At 40.9% G+C, this 19,310-nt stretch overlaps 1 protein-coding gene across 1 annotated transcript; it reads left to right on the top strand.

Moving 5' to 3' along the window:
• Positions 1-351: 351 nt before the first annotated feature.
• LOC139721069 (uncharacterized) lies at positions 352-18,345 on the top strand. Its single transcript, XM_071632399.1, has 13 exons — positions 352-487; positions 1,145-1,213; positions 2,681-3,570; positions 4,250-4,306; positions 5,168-5,409; positions 5,954-6,035; positions 8,843-9,040; positions 9,756-9,853; positions 10,620-10,800; positions 12,095-12,166; positions 12,937-13,041; positions 13,976-14,312; positions 17,075-18,345. Exons 1-13 carry the CDS (start codon positions 424-426, stop codon positions 18,343-18,345), a joined length of 3,666 nt encoding a protein of 1,221 aa, XP_071488500.1. The 5' UTR covers positions 352-423.
• The last annotated feature ends 965 nt before the right edge of the window (positions 18,346-19,310 follow it).

Raw genomic sequence — 19,310 nt, forward strand, 5'->3', positions numbered from 1 at the left:
ATTTGTCCAATCGTAATTGCTTTGGTATATTTCGTTAGATTCTATTTTACGCAATAGCTGATTAGCTAAACACAGAAAAATAGTCCACTCTTGTCCAATCAGAAGCTGCAGTAAATGTTGATCATACTGTCACCATTCGCGCCAACTTCAAGCTGCTGCTGGCCGCCCTGCCGCGGGATCTTCGCGCAGGACGAGGGAAAACATAAGGATTTCCTCTGTCCGCGAAGCTCCGGCCGGGGACGTGCTGCTGTGTTGTGTATGCTGTATCTGTACCTGTATCCCTATGCATCGCATTGTGCATGCACAGGATCATATGGTTATACGGATTTTTTAAACCAGCGCTTCGTTGCATATGATCCGACTTCTGTGTTAGCGCTGCTAAAAGGTGCCGTTAATCACTTGTGAAGAATTAAGGGATTCGTCATGATGATAGGTGAATGTGCAATTGAAGAAATCATGGATACGAAGAAGAGGTCTCTAAAATCTGGTGAGTAGCAACATTTTGTTACCATGCGTCACCTCCCATAATACCGTGTTACTGTATAGATCTAAGGTGTCTAAGACTTTAGAACACTGTCACTAGATAACGTCACACAACAGAGCACTATTTCTCATTGATATTATATGCTTGGCTCGGGCTTTGTTTAGCTGCATGGAATTAGTGCCCTAGCTGGTCGATGACCATATTGTAGGTGCTGGAATTTAGTGCTGTCGTTTTGACATTAAATTAAGTAATCACACAGCATCTGTGAGGGAGTTGAGACCATGTAATATGTGTCATGTGTGTGAGGCAGGTGTGAGGGACAATGTGGGGCCAACTGGGGGCAGTGGGGCCAGACTTGTTCACAAACCACACTGTCCACAGTTCATGCAAGATGAAGAGTTCACACAGGTGGGGTAGCTAGTGTAAGTTTATAGTACGGTACATTGCCTGCGGTAAGACAAGTTTTTGTCTCCAGATGAGGTTGGCAGTTCCGGAATACCTTGTATTCTGTTTTTGTTCTGTTTTGTTTCATCACGACCAAATGAGCAAAGCATGTCCCATGATCTTTCTAATCGTGCTAAATAGTAATACAATAGATTTCTTAATCGTATGTGTGACCAACCATTTGTTTTTCCCTCTCACTAAATTTACTTAACACAGGTGCATGCACAATGGAACCTGCAAAGGAGAATGATATTGTCAGTCCTCCAGCCAAAAGACTGAAGCAAGGTATGTTCTTTTCTAGACAGAAAGATCCGTCTGTCCGGAGGACTCTTTTTATATTTTGCCATTAACGCTGTCCTCCGTAGACAGACGGAAGGTTGCAGTACCCATTGCTGTGTGGATGTTTTTAACCACTGTCTCTATGGAAAATTGGGTGAGGTACCTCACCCTTCTCGATTGCGTCTAATTCACGGCCCTAGGTCGGCAAATTTAAGCTTGTATCGTGAAATTAGCTTTTTAAGAATACATTAAACTCACCAGATTAATGAATAATCCAAAATTTTAGTAGAATTTTCAACGTAAAACACAGCCTGTCGCGTCGTCACGTTCAAACTGCAGAAACATACACTATGAATCTATTAGCCAATCACATGCGAGGTAGTTTCTATGTGTTTGTTCTAATAAAACACGTACCTCGCATGTGATTGGCTTACAGATTCAAAATGGCGACTTACAGCTTGCGAACGGCGATGTTGCGATATCGATAAAATGTCTGCGTTATAAAAAACCGAGTTTATGTGAGTATTTCGATTGCACAATTGAGAAATTTATCCCAAATATTGCTGCATAATGTGTCATGTCATGTCAAACTTGTTTGAATGTAAAAAAGCTGTCTGAAATTTGGTTTGTCGTAACGTTTGATCTGTGCGCGACTGCTCCACACAGGAGCCGCAATCATTGACTTCGGTCTGTATACGGAGGGGATCCGCAGAACAGTCCCCGACGGACAGATACAGACCGATCTTTCGGTCAAGTTCTTTTCATGCTTGGTCAACATGTTTTTGTGGTTTGTTTTCTTACTTTTATCTTTTCCATTTTTTTTTTTTTTGGCAAGCTATACGCAAGATTTGTGGTACTTCACAGACTTGGTCCATTGCTAAAAATGTGATCAATGAGAAACAAGTAAATGATTTCTTAATGTGAGTATTATGCTTGGCAATTTGCATGGTCAGTTTTTAATAGTAGAGGCTTTCACGCTTTTCCTCAGATGAACTCTATTTGTATAGAAGTTGGAGGAACATACCTTAGAGATCCATACACATACTGTAAAAGTGGTTTCTTTCGCGTACAGAAACTTTCGCGGTTTCCATCGGTGCCGACTTTTTCGCGTGTGTTTAAATTCGTGGTCGGTAATAATAACGTTGTAACAAGCGACGAGGTCAAAACATTTTCGCGTGATGTTAAATTCGCGGTTCAACCTCAAAGCGCAAAAAGCGCGAAAATAAAACCACCGCGAAAGAAACCACTTTTACAGTAGTCTGATTAACGTTAGACATTCTAGGCATTCTATGCCACTTGCCGCATAACCATGTGGTAAAGATGAAAGACGATCCCCGTACATTGGAAATTAAGCAATTTTTTTTTTCCTAACTAAATTAATGTTTGGCTCGTAAGATTATTCAGTTTGATAATATCTGTTTGATGTGTAATTAAAGCATTTTCTTTTGTTTGTTTTACTGTTTCCCATTATAGGTAGACTCCCATTCAAGCCATTAACATCTCCCAAACAAGTCACCCTGCCTTCAAGTCCATCCCATCAACTCGTGAAGAAGGGTAAGAATTCTGTTACCCCAAGTCGCAGCGTCAGCAAGCCCAAACAGTTAGAAAAGAAAACAACTCCGCTCAAGAAAGGTGACACGCCGCATTCCAAGAAGCAGGCTCCCGGCAAAGGGAAACGTATCAGTTTTTCTGCAGAGAATGCCCCCAAAACCTCCAAGCAATATGAAGCTGTTGCAGCCAACCTGGAGACGGCTGTTAGCTCCAGCTCTGAGGATATGAAAGTATCGGAGAAGGTGTGTGATTCAACCGTGGCATGCAAGCAAGACTGCGACTCTTCCGCGTCTGCCAAGAAGACCCCCAAGACGGCGTCACTGGATGGATTCCTGCAAACCACGCAGCAGCCGCAGGTGTCCACCTCCGACATCGTCGATCTCACGTGCGACGCTGATGATGAGATGGAGGAGGTTGGTGAAGAGCCTGTCGTTTCCGCATCCTCAGGTTCCGTAGACAGAGATGATGCCCAGCCAATTTCTCTGGAAGGGGAGACGAGGGAGGAAACGGCCTCTGCTGAAGAGAAGGGTGATGTTTCCATCAACACCAGCATGTCTTCTGCCATCTCTCTGGGACAGATTTCTTCTTCCGAAGATGAGGAGAGCTCTGATGAGGATGACGAGGAGGAGGAGGAAGATGATGATGACAGCAATACAGGTGATGGTGAAAAGCCCACTGCTGAGAAGCAAACTCTCAGCCCAACAAAGCAGTCAGCAGATGACAAAGTACAAGTAAAGGAGGCCAAGACCACTTCAACTGTTGATACTCAGGGTACACAGAATAGCAGCAGTCTTTTGAAGCCAGGCAAGAAGGTTGGTATATACATTTTTATCTCTTTTAAACGGAAAGCCATCATATTGTATTTACTCCTTTACGTACTTGTGATAGATAATTTCATCCCTCCAAAAACCTACAAATTACCTTTCATTATTTTAGAATCATATACAAATTTTGTTATGCTTTCTATTGTAAATGTCATCGTGTCACTTGGCCCATTTCCAGATTTGTTGTGGCTTTGTTTAGGAGTACAAAGTTGTTAAACTGAATCTGAATCTTGAAGAGAAGGTTCTATGTAATTGTAAAGTAAAAAAAAAAAGATTGGAATGATTTAAACATTGTGGTAGATATCCTTACCCAAACTCTGTTTATAGGTATACATACAGTCAACTTCGCATAAGTTAATGGTGCATACATCAAATAAATCAGAGTCTAAGCTGGTAAAATAAAAAGTCCCAATCTACATTCATTGCCTAATGTGTGTCATTCTTCTGTATACGCAGAAGTTGAATATTGCCTAAAGTCAATGCTTTCCTTAGTCCTGTCAAGATCAATTTACGCATAGTTGACTGTTCCCTTTACTGACACAGAATTAATCGTTTCTAAGTTACATTATTTATGTGTTCTGTATTACAGTCTATGTGCTTCATTGTCGGTTGTCATAGAAGCATGAGTCAACATATCTCTTGTTTTCTTTTATTTTCCTTGAATCAGAAGACAACCAAGGCACTTGACCGGGAGAGAGAGGCTCAGAGGAAAAGAGAAGAAAAGGTATTTGAAAGATGAAAAATTATATTTTAGCAGTTACAACTGTTACTATGTATTATATTTTCACTTAGCACTGGCAGGATACCAAGAGGTAGATCGCAATTTTGCAGTTTGCAGAGAAATATTTTATCAACATTGAAAGATGTTCTGAAGCCCCTTTTCCATCAGAGGTGCTAGAAGGGGATGTTTTTCTAAAATTCCCACAATTTCCTGAATGAATAAAATCATTTTTTTATTAGCAGCTGCTCATTGTTTTTAGGCAGTCATTTCAGTGCCAGTTCATGTCAGCTGCTCCATTTATCATGAATAAAGCTGGCAAATATTCTCTTGCATTGTGTGCGACTGCAGAAGGGAGTAGATTTTCTTGAAACTTAGTCTAAGAATTCTGAAATGGAAAAAAAAAATGCTTACACAGATGCGAATATTGTCAGTGTGATGCACATGCAATTTTGTTCTTTGCAGCTGATTGACAAATTGCCCTACATCGATGTAAATGGACAGTAATTTGTAGGGCAATTTGTCAATCAGTTGCAATGAAAATATCTCGACGGAGGAATTTCATGAATTTGAATAATTACGCAGTACTCGCTGCATGCTATAAGGATTAGAACCAACACTTGCTGTAAGGCGAAAGCTCGGTGGTCTAGTGGAGATAACGCCTGTCCGGTGATCAGGAGGTTGTAGGTTCGAATCCTGCTCGAGTATGTACGCCCATGATTTTTTATCAGGGCTACTACTAAAACACTGATCAATTCAGTGCTTATTTATGTCGATGTAGGGCAATTTGTCAATCAGTTGCAATGAAAACATCTCGACGGAAGAATTTCATGAATTTGAATTTTGTTCTTGTTTGCCTCCACGAAGGCACGGCAGAGGGAGGAGAAGAAGCGCAAGCTGGAGGAGGAGCGCGAGACGAAGAAGAGGCAGCGGCTGGAGCAGCGGAGCCACAAGGAGCTGGAGAGGGAGGCGCTGCGGCAGCAGAAGGCGGATGAGAAGCGGAAGAAGATGGAGGAGAAGGAACGCAAGAAGGAGCTGGAAGAGCAGGAGCGGCTGGAGAAGAAGAAGGCCAAGGAGGCGGAGAGGTTGAAGAGGGAGCAGGAAGTGGAGTAAGTCTTGGCCAGTGATTTCGGTCAAACTGAATTGAAGCAGGCCACATTTGCACTGACCCACACCGCACACAAACTGACCTTTTGCCATTCTAATCTGCATAACATGATGTGGACTATTCTGAATGGATACATTGTGTGGATTATGTGTCGTAATGGAATCCCATGTAGACAAAAGCCATTCCTTTGGGGCAAACGACTTTGATGGTGATAGATAATGATGACCATTTGCAAGATATGACGAATCCAGCTGAAACAAGACAAGGTCTTCTGATTGTGTGGCAATTGTAATATTACAAAGGATATGATAGTGCATTCAGAGAGTTTTCAAGGTGTAGTATGTGATTTGTTTAGCTTTGAAGTCTGTGGAATATATGATGAATATGAGATTGCTTACAAACTTGTAAGCCTCATTGGGGCAGGAGCTAAACACAGACACAGACACACAAAAACAATTGTTCCAGGGAGAATATAGTAAATGAAAGACGAAGTGAACCTAGAATGACTAAACTTAATGCTCACACATATTTAAATTGTTTTCCAGAGCAAAGCAGGAAGAGAAGAGGAAGAAACAGGAAGAAAAGCTGAAGATTGAAGAGGAGAAAAAACAGAAAGAAGCAGCCGTGGTAAGATGTCAAGAACAGTCTTCTTGTTTAACCCTATCTCTGTCACGGGCCGATTAAATCGGCCCAAAAACTGCAATAGAAATGCTTCGGCCGATATTATCGGCCCTATTTTGATTGACAGATTACTTCAAAGGCTATGACACTACCATTCTATAAACTCATTTGTGATTGGCTGACAGTGTAAGGAAACGATTTCCAGCGTGAAAAAAGCTTCCCCACCTTTAACCAATCAGGAAAGCCTTCTCAAAGTCCAAGAAATTGTGGTGGCCCCGCCCATGTTCATTTGCATTCAGACTGCAATGTATTGTGTACATTTTGCCATGTGTGGAGAACTTACACGAATCTGTATATGTGGGACTGTAATAGAGATCGCCGCGAGCGATGAAAAGATCGTACACTCGGGTCAATTTTCATCTATTTTATCTAAGTCAAAATAGTAAAACATGAAGTGAAAACATTCAGATTAGGGATTTCAACATCTCTGACTTCTGTGAAGGGGTATAGTTTCAGTAATATCGGCCTCATAAATGATCTGAAGAATAGATGAACACTGCACATTCGGTGCAGCAGTTGCAACTGTTTACTCAGCACTACCAGCAGTGCAATGGGTCTCTAGTTAGCCGGGGCCAGCGGGGCGCGTTTTTTTTTAAGACGGCACAGATTGGGGCATGGCGCGTGTTAAACCTATGGGAAAAACGTTGGGTTAGGGTTTTTGGTTATAGTTATGGTTAGGGTTAGGGTTAGGGTTGGGGTTAGGATTAGGGTTAGGGTTAGGGTTAGGGTTAGGGTTTGATGGTTAGGGTTAGGATTAGGATTAGGATTAGGGTTAGGTTTAGGGATAGGGTCGCCGATAGATTTTTAGTTTCCCCAATCTGTGCCGTCTAAAAAAAACACGCCAGCGGGGCAGGTGTAAGGAGCAATAGGGTTACAGTAGCTTCCTGCTGGCGGCCTGAAGCTGTGCAGTCTTGATGTTGGGGTATGTTTGACTGTTTATTATTATTACATGATGAAACCGTCACTATGCGAAACTTCAGTTCAATGCAGGTTTATCATAAAGAAAATGACTGCTGTGATAGTTAATTCTGTTTCAATAAGGAAAGTGCAGAAAGTCGTAGACTAGCATATGATGATCAACTGGAATGCATAAACACTCCAACGTCTGAATATTTTCAATAACATTTTTTATCCTTAGATTATCTTATCATTATGGCATTATCATAGGACAAGATTGATACAAATTTGAAAGAAACAAGCACAATTCAATTCATATTTTCAGCTTGACAAGATACAAACACGCTTTGTCTACTTTCAGGCCAACATCACTCACAAAATCAGAAATTACACAAAATGTGCGAAATCTAGGTTGTAATTGCCACAGACTTTTGTTCATAAAATGAAAAGTACTGATGCTATTGATGAAAAAATCATACCATCTGAAAGCTGAATAAATTCTCTACAACATCTATCAGACCTTTTTGTGATGCAAGCTCATGTTGCGTGGAAAAATGAGGTGGTAACATGTAGAAATAAGTCTGCATTGATAATTATGTGACATAAGAGGGCGTCCTACTTAAAATTGGAGTGCGCCCTCACTCAAATTATTATGGAAAATGAAAGTTTAGACCATAAGCTTTCAAATGATGTATAACATGACACATTAATGTCAATAATAATAATCAGAAATGGCCATCAACAATCTTGTGTCTGTGCACTGCAAAATGTCTGAGCAGTCTGGCTACGGCGTATGTGACAGATATAGGGTTAATGTCTTATGACCATTTTAGACCGGGCAAAATGAAGTTAAATATAGAGATCTTTCAAATACAACACTGTGGCATGAACGCAATATAGTGAAATGTTTTGTTGCAAGTGGAATTGTAATTGACTTATGAAATCTGTAGCTACCTCAGAAGGTGTTTGTAAAGGGAATGCTAGGCTAAGGAGGACTTTTTTTTCATTCATCTGTTTTTGCTGTAAAAGCACATGCCACATGACTGTTTTCTGTGAAGAGAAAACCAAGAAATAATGAATGGCATATTCAGAATTTATTAAGTACTGTATAAATTTTGTGTGTGACTTACATCTGTTTGTGCATTTATATGATAGGCTTACACTCATGCTTATTGCCCCTGAATTATCGGACCCAGTGTATCAATAATAAGAGTAAAACATCAGCCCCCATGCCACTCACATACATGAGGTATAGGCTAGCAATGTTATCACTGATGTATTGGCAGTGGCTGTGACTGGGTGCATGCAGGAGCCATCTTTCTATGTTACATTGATTGCATCCAGCGATGTATCATTGTAAACATGCTGCCAAAAGATTGCCCAAATGTTGTCCTTCCTTGGAGTCAGTAGGATTGTTTACATGGCATTATTTGTGATATATAATTATGCATTGTGGTATCTCTCATGAAAAAAATGTCGCAAAAAATATCGAGGGGGGGTTGATTCAAACCCCCCCCCCCCCCAGCCTTTTTAGGGTTAAAGACTGCTTAGACATTAATTCGCTTTGGTGTGAAAATGCAAAAACAGAATGACGGTAAAAAAAGAATCTTTTCTTCCCCTTCTTGTTTGTTTGTCTTGTTTTGTTTTGCCCCATTATTATGACAATATAGCATTGCTAAGGCTCATGTCTTTATGTTTTAGTTCTACTGCTTTCATTCCAAAGAGTGCAGGAGCTATCACTGGTATTATATTCTTTGCATTCATTTGACATGTCAGCCTCATCTCTAAAACACAGATCTGCCTTGATTCTGCTTTTCCCATTGGGTTTTCCAATGACTACTCTCATATCTCTCCAGCTGCTGAAGAAAGAGAAACAGTCGCTGATGTTCAAGAGCTTCTTCAAGGTCCAGGCCCCGGCTCCGGTCAAGAAAACCGAGGTCACTGGCCGCTTTGCTCCATTCGAGGTCAAGGAGGACATGGTACTGGCACCATGCCTACGGGTGGACAGTAAACAGATAGACTTTACACCACTGGAGGACGCTTTGACCTCACAGGTAGTGGACTTTGCATTTCATGAAGAAAAAAAAAAGGACTTTGAATGTTAGAATGGGATATTTTCTCCTATTATAGATAATTACAATTATGCATCATTCAAAATGTTCTGGGAGTCATTCTCATAAATATAATTATAGTATTGCATCATTCAAATGAGTAAACAATCAGCAAAAACATTGGAAGTTTGCAATCCATGTGAAATATTATCATGTGCAGTTCACAGTGTCTGCATGAATTTCTTGTCAGAGCATTTGAAGTACATAATGCCATTCGTATCTCACTTTACAAATCTCAACAACTTCTACAGTGTTTATTTCATGACTTAGTATACCATCCTACAAAAGTGTATGTCAAACGGAAAGAGTTTATGCCTTCAATGAGTACAAGAGAAGGAAGACTTGAATTATCCCCTAGTTCCGTTTTCATCCTCTCTGTACGTTAAGCTGACTTGTGACACATGATACTGAAATACATTGTATAGATGCATAATGGAAAGTGAAACATATTCCTAATTTAAAACGTGGGTCAAACTACTTTTCCATCTTTCTGTGAAATCGAGGGAGAAAATTTTAGCCATGTATGAAAAAGCAAGACCTGTTATACTAGCCTATTGTATGTTTTTGTTACTTTTCATTTGTTTTGTTTTTTTGTGTGTCGTGTTAGAGCACTGGGCATATTTTTGTCACTTTTTTTTTGTTTTTTGTTTTACTACAGGCTGACAGTCCTCTCTATCTGGAGCAACTGAAGTCTAAAGACTACAAGCGTGGCAAAGCTCAACGCACACCCTGGCCACAGCAGCTCACAGAAGAAACGTTAGGAAACTTCCTTGTTTAAATGGCAGTTCCACACCATGTCCAAGTTGACCATAACAAGAGACCTAAATCATCTGAACAAATATTTAAAAAAGGTTTTTATAAGGAGATATATGCAAATCATATGAGCAAAATGAAAGACATATTAGTAAGTAGACTAATGTTAATCATGTGAACAAAACGATAGAAGTTTTGCATAATATGGCCATAGAATAAGAAAAAGATATTTACTGTTGACATGTTTTCAACAAATATATACAAACTGGAAGAGGCAATGATGTCATCAGCTTGCAACTCTCCCATTGGCTTGCATAATAAAATATCAATAAAATCATGTATTTGGTCAGAATTTTGGCAACTGTAGTAACTTTGTCAAAAGTTGTTATTGCTTCCTGAAACTTCTGCTCTTCATTTCTTCTGCTTACAATGTTAATCAATAAATGACCGTGCTGTTTACAATTATTTTAACCCTAAAAGGGCCACGCTTTTTTGGCTATTCTAAGACCAAGGCCCCCTCTCTCCCCCCCCCCCCCCCCCCCCCCCCCCCCCGGCTCTTTTAGGGTTAAATGTTTTAGACTTTTGAAATTATGGTCTTTCACTTTGAGAATGAGCTGAGATACTTCAGTAAATATCTCAAATTGCAGCTCAAAACCAACATTGCAGTGTTTCAACAGCTTCAGTAGCTTCAGTTTGACATGGTAAGATGTGTAATGCCACGATTGCTGAATGATTGTTGTTATTATTATTATTTTTTTTTTTTTTACAGCATGGAGGTTGATGTCCAACCATCAGAAGAGCCATCCAAGAAGAAGCCCAAGATAAAGAAGCCTGATCACCTCAAGATGAAACTTCTGAAGTTCCATGAGAATTATCGCCCAGCTTACTACGGCACCTGGCAGAAAGAGACCTCGGCTATTACAGGACGCAACCCATTCAAGAAAGATGAGGTAGCAGTCAATTCTTTATTTCAGGAAACAAACCTGGTTTTAAAGTACATTTTACATCTTCTACATTGTGAATAAAAAAATACATATTAGTAGAAGCAAAAGCTTTTCCAATCCCTAGAATATCAATGTTTCATTAAACATTTTCTGTATACTGAGACTTGTCTGGCTGACACAATTTGCCAAGGTAATGAGTTTTGGAATATTTTGAGATCAAAAGTATAACATTTTTTTGGTTGCAGTAGACAACTTTTATTCCCGAAGCACCCTTCCCAATCAAAGGTGAGTCGGTAGAACACTGTGTCATGATCCAATGTGCCCTAGCAGTACTATTTTTCAACAAGCTGCATGCTACTCACTCTTGCTTGAAATTTTGGATACTGATATGGCCCGAGTTGTAGTCAATTATAAAACAGTGCATAGCAACCACTATCAGGTATTCTCTGAAATTACATATTTCTCATTTTCATCAAATAGCTACCAAACTGAAATTGTATTATCACAGCCTTACTAGTATTTTACTCATTTCTCATGCATACTTGTCAATTTTAGAACAAAAATTGACAGTTTCCCTAGGCATATGGATACTAAATCTATGTTTACTTTTAAGCACTACCAAAAGTTTCTCAATTCTCATTACTCAGACTCTTGTGAAAGTAGCAGACGGGTCCTGAAGATAGTTGGCTTGAAAACATTAGCAAGCTTTGTTTCGAAACACAAAGCTTCCTTTGTTTTTTTTTTCCTTTGCCTTTTCACTTGTAAAAAGCAACTATCATCGTCGGCTGTTTCATCCTGCCAAGGATCCGTTCTAGACTCTGCTAAAGCTCTTGAAGATATTGAAATGAAGACTGTGATTGGTTTGTTGGGTCTTTTATTCAGAAACTGGTCTATTGACCGATTCTGTGACGCGCTTTGTGTATTATCGGCATGGGCAGCGCCATTACTGCGGTGTCTCCGCCGACCCCCACTCCCCACTCCCCCACCCCCTCCCTACATTAGCACACGCACGGAATGAAAAACTGATGCATGGTTGCTTTAGCCAATAGGCGTCTCGTACTGAGTGCACGAACGCTTGCTTAATGCGCGAACCTTTGTAACAAGTGTGCATACTCCTGCTACAAGTGCGTGATAAACATGTTGCCCGGGGTGTGGGGGAGAGGAGGGGGGGGGGGGGGTAGGCTGGGACACCGCAATTTGAGCTAATGGCTGCGCCCAGTGCCACAAATTGTCTGCTGCCCTCAATGAACCCGAATCGGTCTATAGCAGCTTTTGTTGTTTGCTGACTCTTTGTACCTAGGACGTGTTTGACTATGAGTTCGACAGCGATGACGAATGGGAGGAGCCAGGAGAGAGTTTGTCGCACTCTGAGGTAAGTTAAGTCTTCAGGGGAAGACCCACAATTTTTTTTTTATTTATTCTTAAAATTTGGGTAGCTCTTCAAGACACAAGGTTTTTAGTTTTGTGGACTGTCATCTCTCATAAGCATATTCTTTGCATCGCTGCACATTCTCATTCAACAAAAGCCTTCTACTGCTATATTGGTACTTGTGATGTGTTACATGACTAATTGCAAATGGAATAGATTAAAATATGCATTCACTTCTAATAGAGTTTATTTTCATCACGCAAAATGTCACACTGAGGGTTAGCTATATAGGCCAGCAACAAAAATGGGTGCAGATCAAATTGATACATGTAACATATTTCAAACCTGAAATATTATCAAGAGAGTTTAGCATCAGAATCAAGGTCATTTCTGTCCATATTTCCATACTTTTCTAGGTCAAGGTGCATGAAAAAGGCATATACATAGAAGTCTGTAGGGACTGATAAGATCTTAGATGATTAAACAATTAAAATACTGAAAATTCTGGTTACAACAAAGTAAACATCATCTATTCTATGTATCTTTTTTATTTTTGTTTGGCTTTAATGAAATTTCAGTATAACGAAAGAAAACTGCCGGTTCCAAGGACTTCGTTATAACGGGAGTTGACCGTACCTTGCACATGACAACAGATGATTCAAGTATCAAAATATAACACATATACTTCCAACTTTGTATGTATTACTGGATGATAAAAGAATAAGATACACAATATGTATATATTCTGTTGTAAATGTTCTATTTGTGTGTAGGGCGAAGATGATGATGGAGAAGGAAGCGGAGATGATGATGAGGATGAAGATGGCTTCTTTGTTCCCCATGGTTACCTGTCTGCTGGAGAGGGAGGAGACGATGAGGTACGTTTTCAGTAACGGTACTGATGAATACAAATATTAGGAGATGTTAGCACATTGAGATTACTGTATACGCCGAATATTTCGCAAGGTTTTTATTTTCGCGAATTTCGCAAGTCCGGTGCTATCTGCGAAATTAAAGACACGGGAAAATATTGACTGTGATCCCGATGTGAATGTGACGGTACGCGTGTACACTTCACCGTTCAGTGCGGGACTCCACGATGGCGAATTTAACCACTCGCGAAATCGTCAGGAATTCCTGATTCGCGAAAATTAAGACTCGCGAAATATAAGGCGTATACATTACTACAGTGCACTCACATTATAACAAACGCAGCTATATCAACATTTCAATTGCAACAAAGTAAGAATTCAGTTCCCAAAATTTATCATCTATATCTCTGCATATTTTATTGTTTGGTTAAAATGAAGTTTTGATATTTTGAAAGAAAACTGCCGGTCTCTGGGACTTTGTTATAACAGGAATCCCCTGTGTTTGGAACTTTTAATCAATAAAAATTATTTCATTTCTGGTGCAAATTCTTTTCATTTCAGTCATTCTCTTGTTAATCAAGAAATGCTTTGTGGAAAATACTAAGATTCATCTCATGTCCAATATTCCCTCAAAAAAATGGAAACTATTGATTTAACAAAAATAACAATGACGGAAATTTCTTTTCTGAAAATGTATTGAACCGACCACATCTTGTTGATTGAGTGTTTCTTACACTCTGCATTCATTTTTTTTTTTTAAATGGGAATAAGAAATACTTATTCTGTCACTGTGAGATGTACCACCATGAATGGTTCGGCGGGTGATATTGTACAAACCTTGAGAATACTTTCACTCTTTTCTCCCCTGCACCAAAAGTGCCAGAAGAATTGTAATTTATAATCTGTTATTCATTGTAATTGCTATGATGTTTTTTTGCAGGAGGACAGCGACAAGTTGAAGGCGAGGCAAGCTGCCAAGGCCAGGGCATGGGACAACGAGCTGAAGCGACGCTGCGAGGCCCTCAAACCGATCATCATCACCCTCCTCGACGTTGCTGCCACCAGCAAGGCCCGCGAGGCCGAGCGCAAGAAGCTGGAGGCGTACCGGGCGGTGCCCCTCGGCGATGCGGTTCCCATACCAACCAGCTTCTCCATCAAACGAGACAAGGCGTGCGAGGAAAACTCGCAGCTTGGCATTGGGAAAGTCTGCGGCTCGTCCAACTACCAGAGAATAGTGGGAGGGGTCAGAAACAAGCTCAAACCTGTCCCAGACGAAGGTACATTTTTGTCTGCAGTATTTATTCTATCAATGTATGTCTACTCTATTATCTCTTTCTCTGTGTTTATCCATCCATTCATACTCTTTCTGATCTTGGCCATTTTTGGAACTCTAAAGCAGAGCGAATCATACCATACCATACCTGTGGAGGTAGCATGCCTTATGAGTTATTTTCAGACTCAAGTCAGAGAGGTCAAATGATATGTAACAATGGGGTCATACACATGGTGCACTTAAGACTTTGTCCGTGACAAAGAGAATCAACTCTTTGTATTATGATGTAGTGCGCGTTACGTGCATTCCCCTCAAATCAACTTGTAATGCGTTACGCTTCTGGACAAATTTGAACGCTCCGTGGCATGGTACGGTACTGAGCACTTATGGAGCAAGTCGTGAAGAGCAAAGACTCCAACCTTCTTATCTGGACATTCTCCCGCCTGAAACCTCTAGCAAACGGGAGACTCCAACTTGATGTGCGCATCACGAGCGCAAATTCCCTTGCGGTCTAGGGTTCTAGATGCTCTTTTGCGCTATTTAAGGCTTATTATTGTTGGCCGGAGGCATTATGTTTTCGGGTCGTCCGTACGTACGTACGTACGTCCGTCCCGTTTTGTTTTTGTTGATATCTCAAGAACCGTGTGGTGGTTTTACATCAAACTTGGTATGAGGGTATATCCTGGGGAGATAATACTTTGTTTGGATTTTAGGGTCACGGGGTCAAAGGTCAAAGGTCACAGGTTATTTTGTGAAAAAAAAGGTTGAAAATTCATGTTTTTCTCCATATCTCGCAAATGGTTCAAGGTATCTTCATGGAACTTAGTATATATGCTTGTTCCAATGGGCAGTGATTATCTAGGGAAGTTGGGGGTCATGGTTCAAAGGTCAGGGAGTCAAAGGTCAAGGTCAACTCCTCAAAATATCACTACTTTCCTTATATTTATGCAATGCCTGAAGGTTGTTTTTTTTTTTTTACTTGATGTATGCATGTATTACCCGATATATATTCTGTGGGAAGTTTCTTGCCAAAAGGTCAAAGGTCAAAAGGTCAAGTGAAAGTGTTGAATTGCACTTTTTCCTCCATATCTCAAAGTAACTCAAGGTATCATCATGAAACTTACATATTTATGCATGTTCAGCCTAACAGTGATTCTCTTTGGAACTGTGAGGTCAAAGGTCAAAGGCCAGGTTTAGATAATGCTATTTTCCCATTTGATACTGAAATTAGACTTTTTCTCAATACCTTGAAAATTACTCAATGCATAAACTTATAAAAGAGTCAAAAGTCAGGTAAAAATCATCAGTTCCCCAAATACCTGCCCTCTGACATTTTAATCATTCATCCAATTGAACCTAGTTCTAGGAAAGTGAACATTCAGCACATTTGTGGCAAACCTGTCATTTTAATATTTTGCCAATTGTGTGAAACTGTCATCACACATTGTCAAGACATTGTACTATCGACCTATTAGGAGAACCATGCATTATGGCGGAGGCATGTCAGTCGCCGTAGCGATATATCTAGTTTTTCAACATACAATGAAATTAAGTAAGAAATCACTTCAAGCGGGAGAATGGGAGATTCTGCAAAAATGGGCTTTCGGCGGGAGATCTCCCATTGAAAGCGGGAGAGTTGGAGTCTCTGGAAGAGGTCCACTTTTGGCAGGGCACAGTACAGTACAGTACACTTGAGGAGCATTCCTCTTGCATGGGTATGATAATGTGCAGTATGCTTTGGGAGAGCACTCAATCGCACCCTTTGGCCCAAATTCACAAACGTGGTACAATCTTTTCCATGGTTTAAATCATGGACAAAGATTGTAGTTTTGTATGGGGTGCCAAGTGTTGCATGGTCTATTTCATTATGAAATCAGTCATTACATCAACGAAATGACCCATGAAATTACTGATTTGGTAGCAAAATAGGCCCTGCGACACTTGGCACCCCATACAAAACTAGGGTCTTTGTCCATGGTTTGAACCTTGGACAAAGATAGTACCACCTTCATGGATTTGAGCCTATGGCCCGAATTCACGAAGGTGGTACAAATGAAATCATGGTTTAAACCATGGACAAAAACTATGGAGCGCAAAGTGTCGCATGGAATATTTCGTTACGTAATCAGTCATTTCGTCGATGAAATGATTATTTTGTAACAAAATGAAAACATTTTGTCACTAAAGGAACATTTCGTCCACGAAATGATAATCTCGTTAAAGAAACGATCATTTTGTCGACGAAATGACCAAGTTCGTAAAGAAATATTCCGTACGACACTTGGCGCACCATGGTTTTTGTCCATGGTTTAAACCATGGTTTCATTTGTACCACCTTCGTGAATTCGGGCCTTTGATTTCAAGTGTAGCAGTCAATATCTCCTCTGAGCAGTGTATTATCTCTTCCAAGCTCTTTCATTTTTTATCACAGATGAAAGAATTAATGCAGCATTTCAAACTAGTATGCTATGTATTTGCTGTTTTCCTTTATCAAAATTAATAAAATGTTTCTCAAATGACAGATAAGTTTTCCTGAAATTTTATTCTAGCATGTACATATGTACAGTTTTACCATTTTTCAACAAAACAGAAAATTAGAAATGGCTTTTGAAAAGTGTTTCTGCTGTGCATCAGTGTGACTTTTATTTTGCAAATCGAGATTGGCAGTTTTCCGAATCACTATCCTCTTTGCAGAATGGCTTGCCTTGAAAGGTAAGAGCAGACTGTAAAATTCTGATGGGATCTATCCATATTATTTCTTAATAGCAATGCCTGACCTGTTGCGCATGGTACATGGAAACATGGCAGGAATCAAGTCCCTGATCCGGGAATTCAGAGACCACTGGCGCAGGGAGCAGCACCATGCCAACCGACCCGGATCAGCCACACCCACTCCGGCACCAGAGTCCACGTCTCCAACAGTGAGTGGTCAGACTTCCTCACCAGCGGCAGGGAGTCCTGTTGGTACCACGTCTCCCAGTGTAGGCCAGTCCCCAAGTCCAGACCCCAGCTCTGTTGGTCCAGCATCGCCCCAAAACCTGGAGCATGTGGCTCACCTGATCTCCAAGAGGCAGCTGGATTTGAAGATCAATTCCATCGCCAAGCGAGAGAAGCGACCTGAATTCAATAGGATCTGCTGGTACGTGCACCAGCATGTTCTGGAGGAGTACAAGCTCATGGACTTGCCAGTGCCAACGCAGTGGGTGAATGGTGTGGGAGTGAGGGATGGTACTGCATCCCCTCTGCCACCAAGGAGCATCACAGTGACCCCTGTTGCAGCCACAAGCAAGCCCACTGTCAACAAACCCACTGTTGCGATGAAGCAACCCAACCCCAATACAGTCAGCAGCTTGTTGACTGCATCCAGGCAGTCCAACCCTGCAGCTGCAGGGAATCCACACATCGCCATCCCATCAAGCAGTTTGCACTCTGCCTTCAACAAGGTAGGTGCCTTTCCCAGTGCCTCCAGTGCTGTGCACCTGCACCCCAATCCTAACAGCCTCCCAGGGGCACCATTCATCCAGCCCATCAGCTACCTCTCACCGGGAGGTACCATCCTGCAGGCAGGACTCACCCCTCTCCAGGTAGTGCCGATCCAGATGCAGCAGACCCTGGCACAGGGTCCTTTCCACATGAGCAGTCTCCTTCAGCAGGCCGCTGCCTCCAGCATCATGGCCAACATCAACGCGCGCAGCATGAACAATCCCGCAACCACCAAGGCTACCAGTAAGACCTCCCCGGTGGTTGCCACGCCCCGCAACATGCAGGTAATGGAATGCGCCCCGTCCTCCAAAGCGGCTGAAGTCAAGCTTGCAGACAATCTCCCAACCAAACCAAAGGTGTCTCCAAAGCGACTCGATGCTAGCATCGCCAAGCTTTATGAGAGTGGCAAACTCTTGTCACCGGTGTCCCAAGAGAAGAGTAAACCGGTCAAGAAGACGGCCACACTCACCAGTTTCTTCAGTGTCAAGACTACCAAGCAGTCCTCCTCAGAGGTTCCTGGACAAGAACCGGATCCCACTACATCTAAAGAATGAGGCCGTGTCACTCTACCTGTTCTTACATACTACAAAATATGTTTATTGTTCCTCACCCTCATGTGTCTGCTATTCTTGTGTGGAAACAACCAGTGTCTACAAATTGATAGTATATGAAATACTACTCGATCAAACTAAAAATGAATTAACAATCAATCGATCTGAAAGGAAGAATGGATTTGATGTATTGGTTCTGTGCAAATATATCATCTACATTTCATGTGCTGCTTACTTAAGTTAAAGTAATGCTAATTTAACTTGTTTAGGATGATGTCATGTGCATATTGCATATGCCTGATATTTCCTGAGCTTTTTATTTTTTCAGCTTTTGCAAGTCAGGTGCTATTTGAGAATTTAAGAACAATCAAAAACCGTAACTCTGATCGCGACATAAATATGACGTGCATGGATACGCTAAGGAGATGTATTATAATAATGTACTCCACGATCGCAAATTTAACCACTCGCAAAATTGTCGGAATGTTCTGTTTTGCCATGTACAATGTACTCCCTCGGTTTCCTTTGGAGCAATTCTGTTTTGTTTTAGGTTTTTTTTCTGATTTTTTAAAGGGAATTATATGTATTTTCAACAGTGCTTTGACCTTGCTGATGAACTCTCCTCCCCCCCCCCCAAAAAAAAAGAAGACTACTGTATTTCCTTTGATGACTGTTCTCTAGTTATTAAGACAACAATGTATAACAGTCCTTGCATAATTAGAAGGCAGCTTACTGCCTACTCCTTTTGCTTGCATAGGGTTTGAATTAACACACCCTATGAATGGAATGTATTTTTTCAACTCGTACATGTATTGGGTACGCTGATTAGCTGGTTGAAATCTACTCTCACCAAGCCTATGTAATAAAGTGAAGAGAGGAAATGCATTCCATTTTGACAATAACTGCACACACTTTAATGAAGGTCCTAAGAACATGCTATGTGAAATTGCTTTTTGGGCCTTAATATT

This window comes from Diadema antillarum, unplaced genomic scaffold, assembly GCF_040938485.1.
Source record: "Diadema antillarum isolate AM-2024a unplaced genomic scaffold, OU_Dant_1.0 scf00000137, whole genome shotgun sequence".
In the NCBI taxonomy this organism is placed as follows: domain Eukaryota; kingdom Metazoa; phylum Echinodermata; class Echinoidea; order Diadematoida; family Diadematidae; genus Diadema; species Diadema antillarum.

What these genes read in the sequence shown, in the direction of transcription:
- LOC139721069 (XM_071632399.1), top strand. Translation starts at nt 424, where the DNA reads ATGATGATAGGTGAATGTGCAATTGAAGAAATCATGGATACGAAGAAG. An exon ending in AGCCAAAAGACTGAAGCAAG is followed by an intron (nt 1,214 to 2,680) that starts GTATGTTCTTTT and finishes TTCCCATTATAG; the next exon opens with GTAGACTCCCATTCAAGCCA. An exon ending in CAAACCTGTCCCAGACGAAG is followed by an intron (nt 14,313 to 17,074) that starts GTACATTTTTGT and finishes ATTTCTTAATAG; the next exon opens with CAATGCCTGACCTGTTGCGC.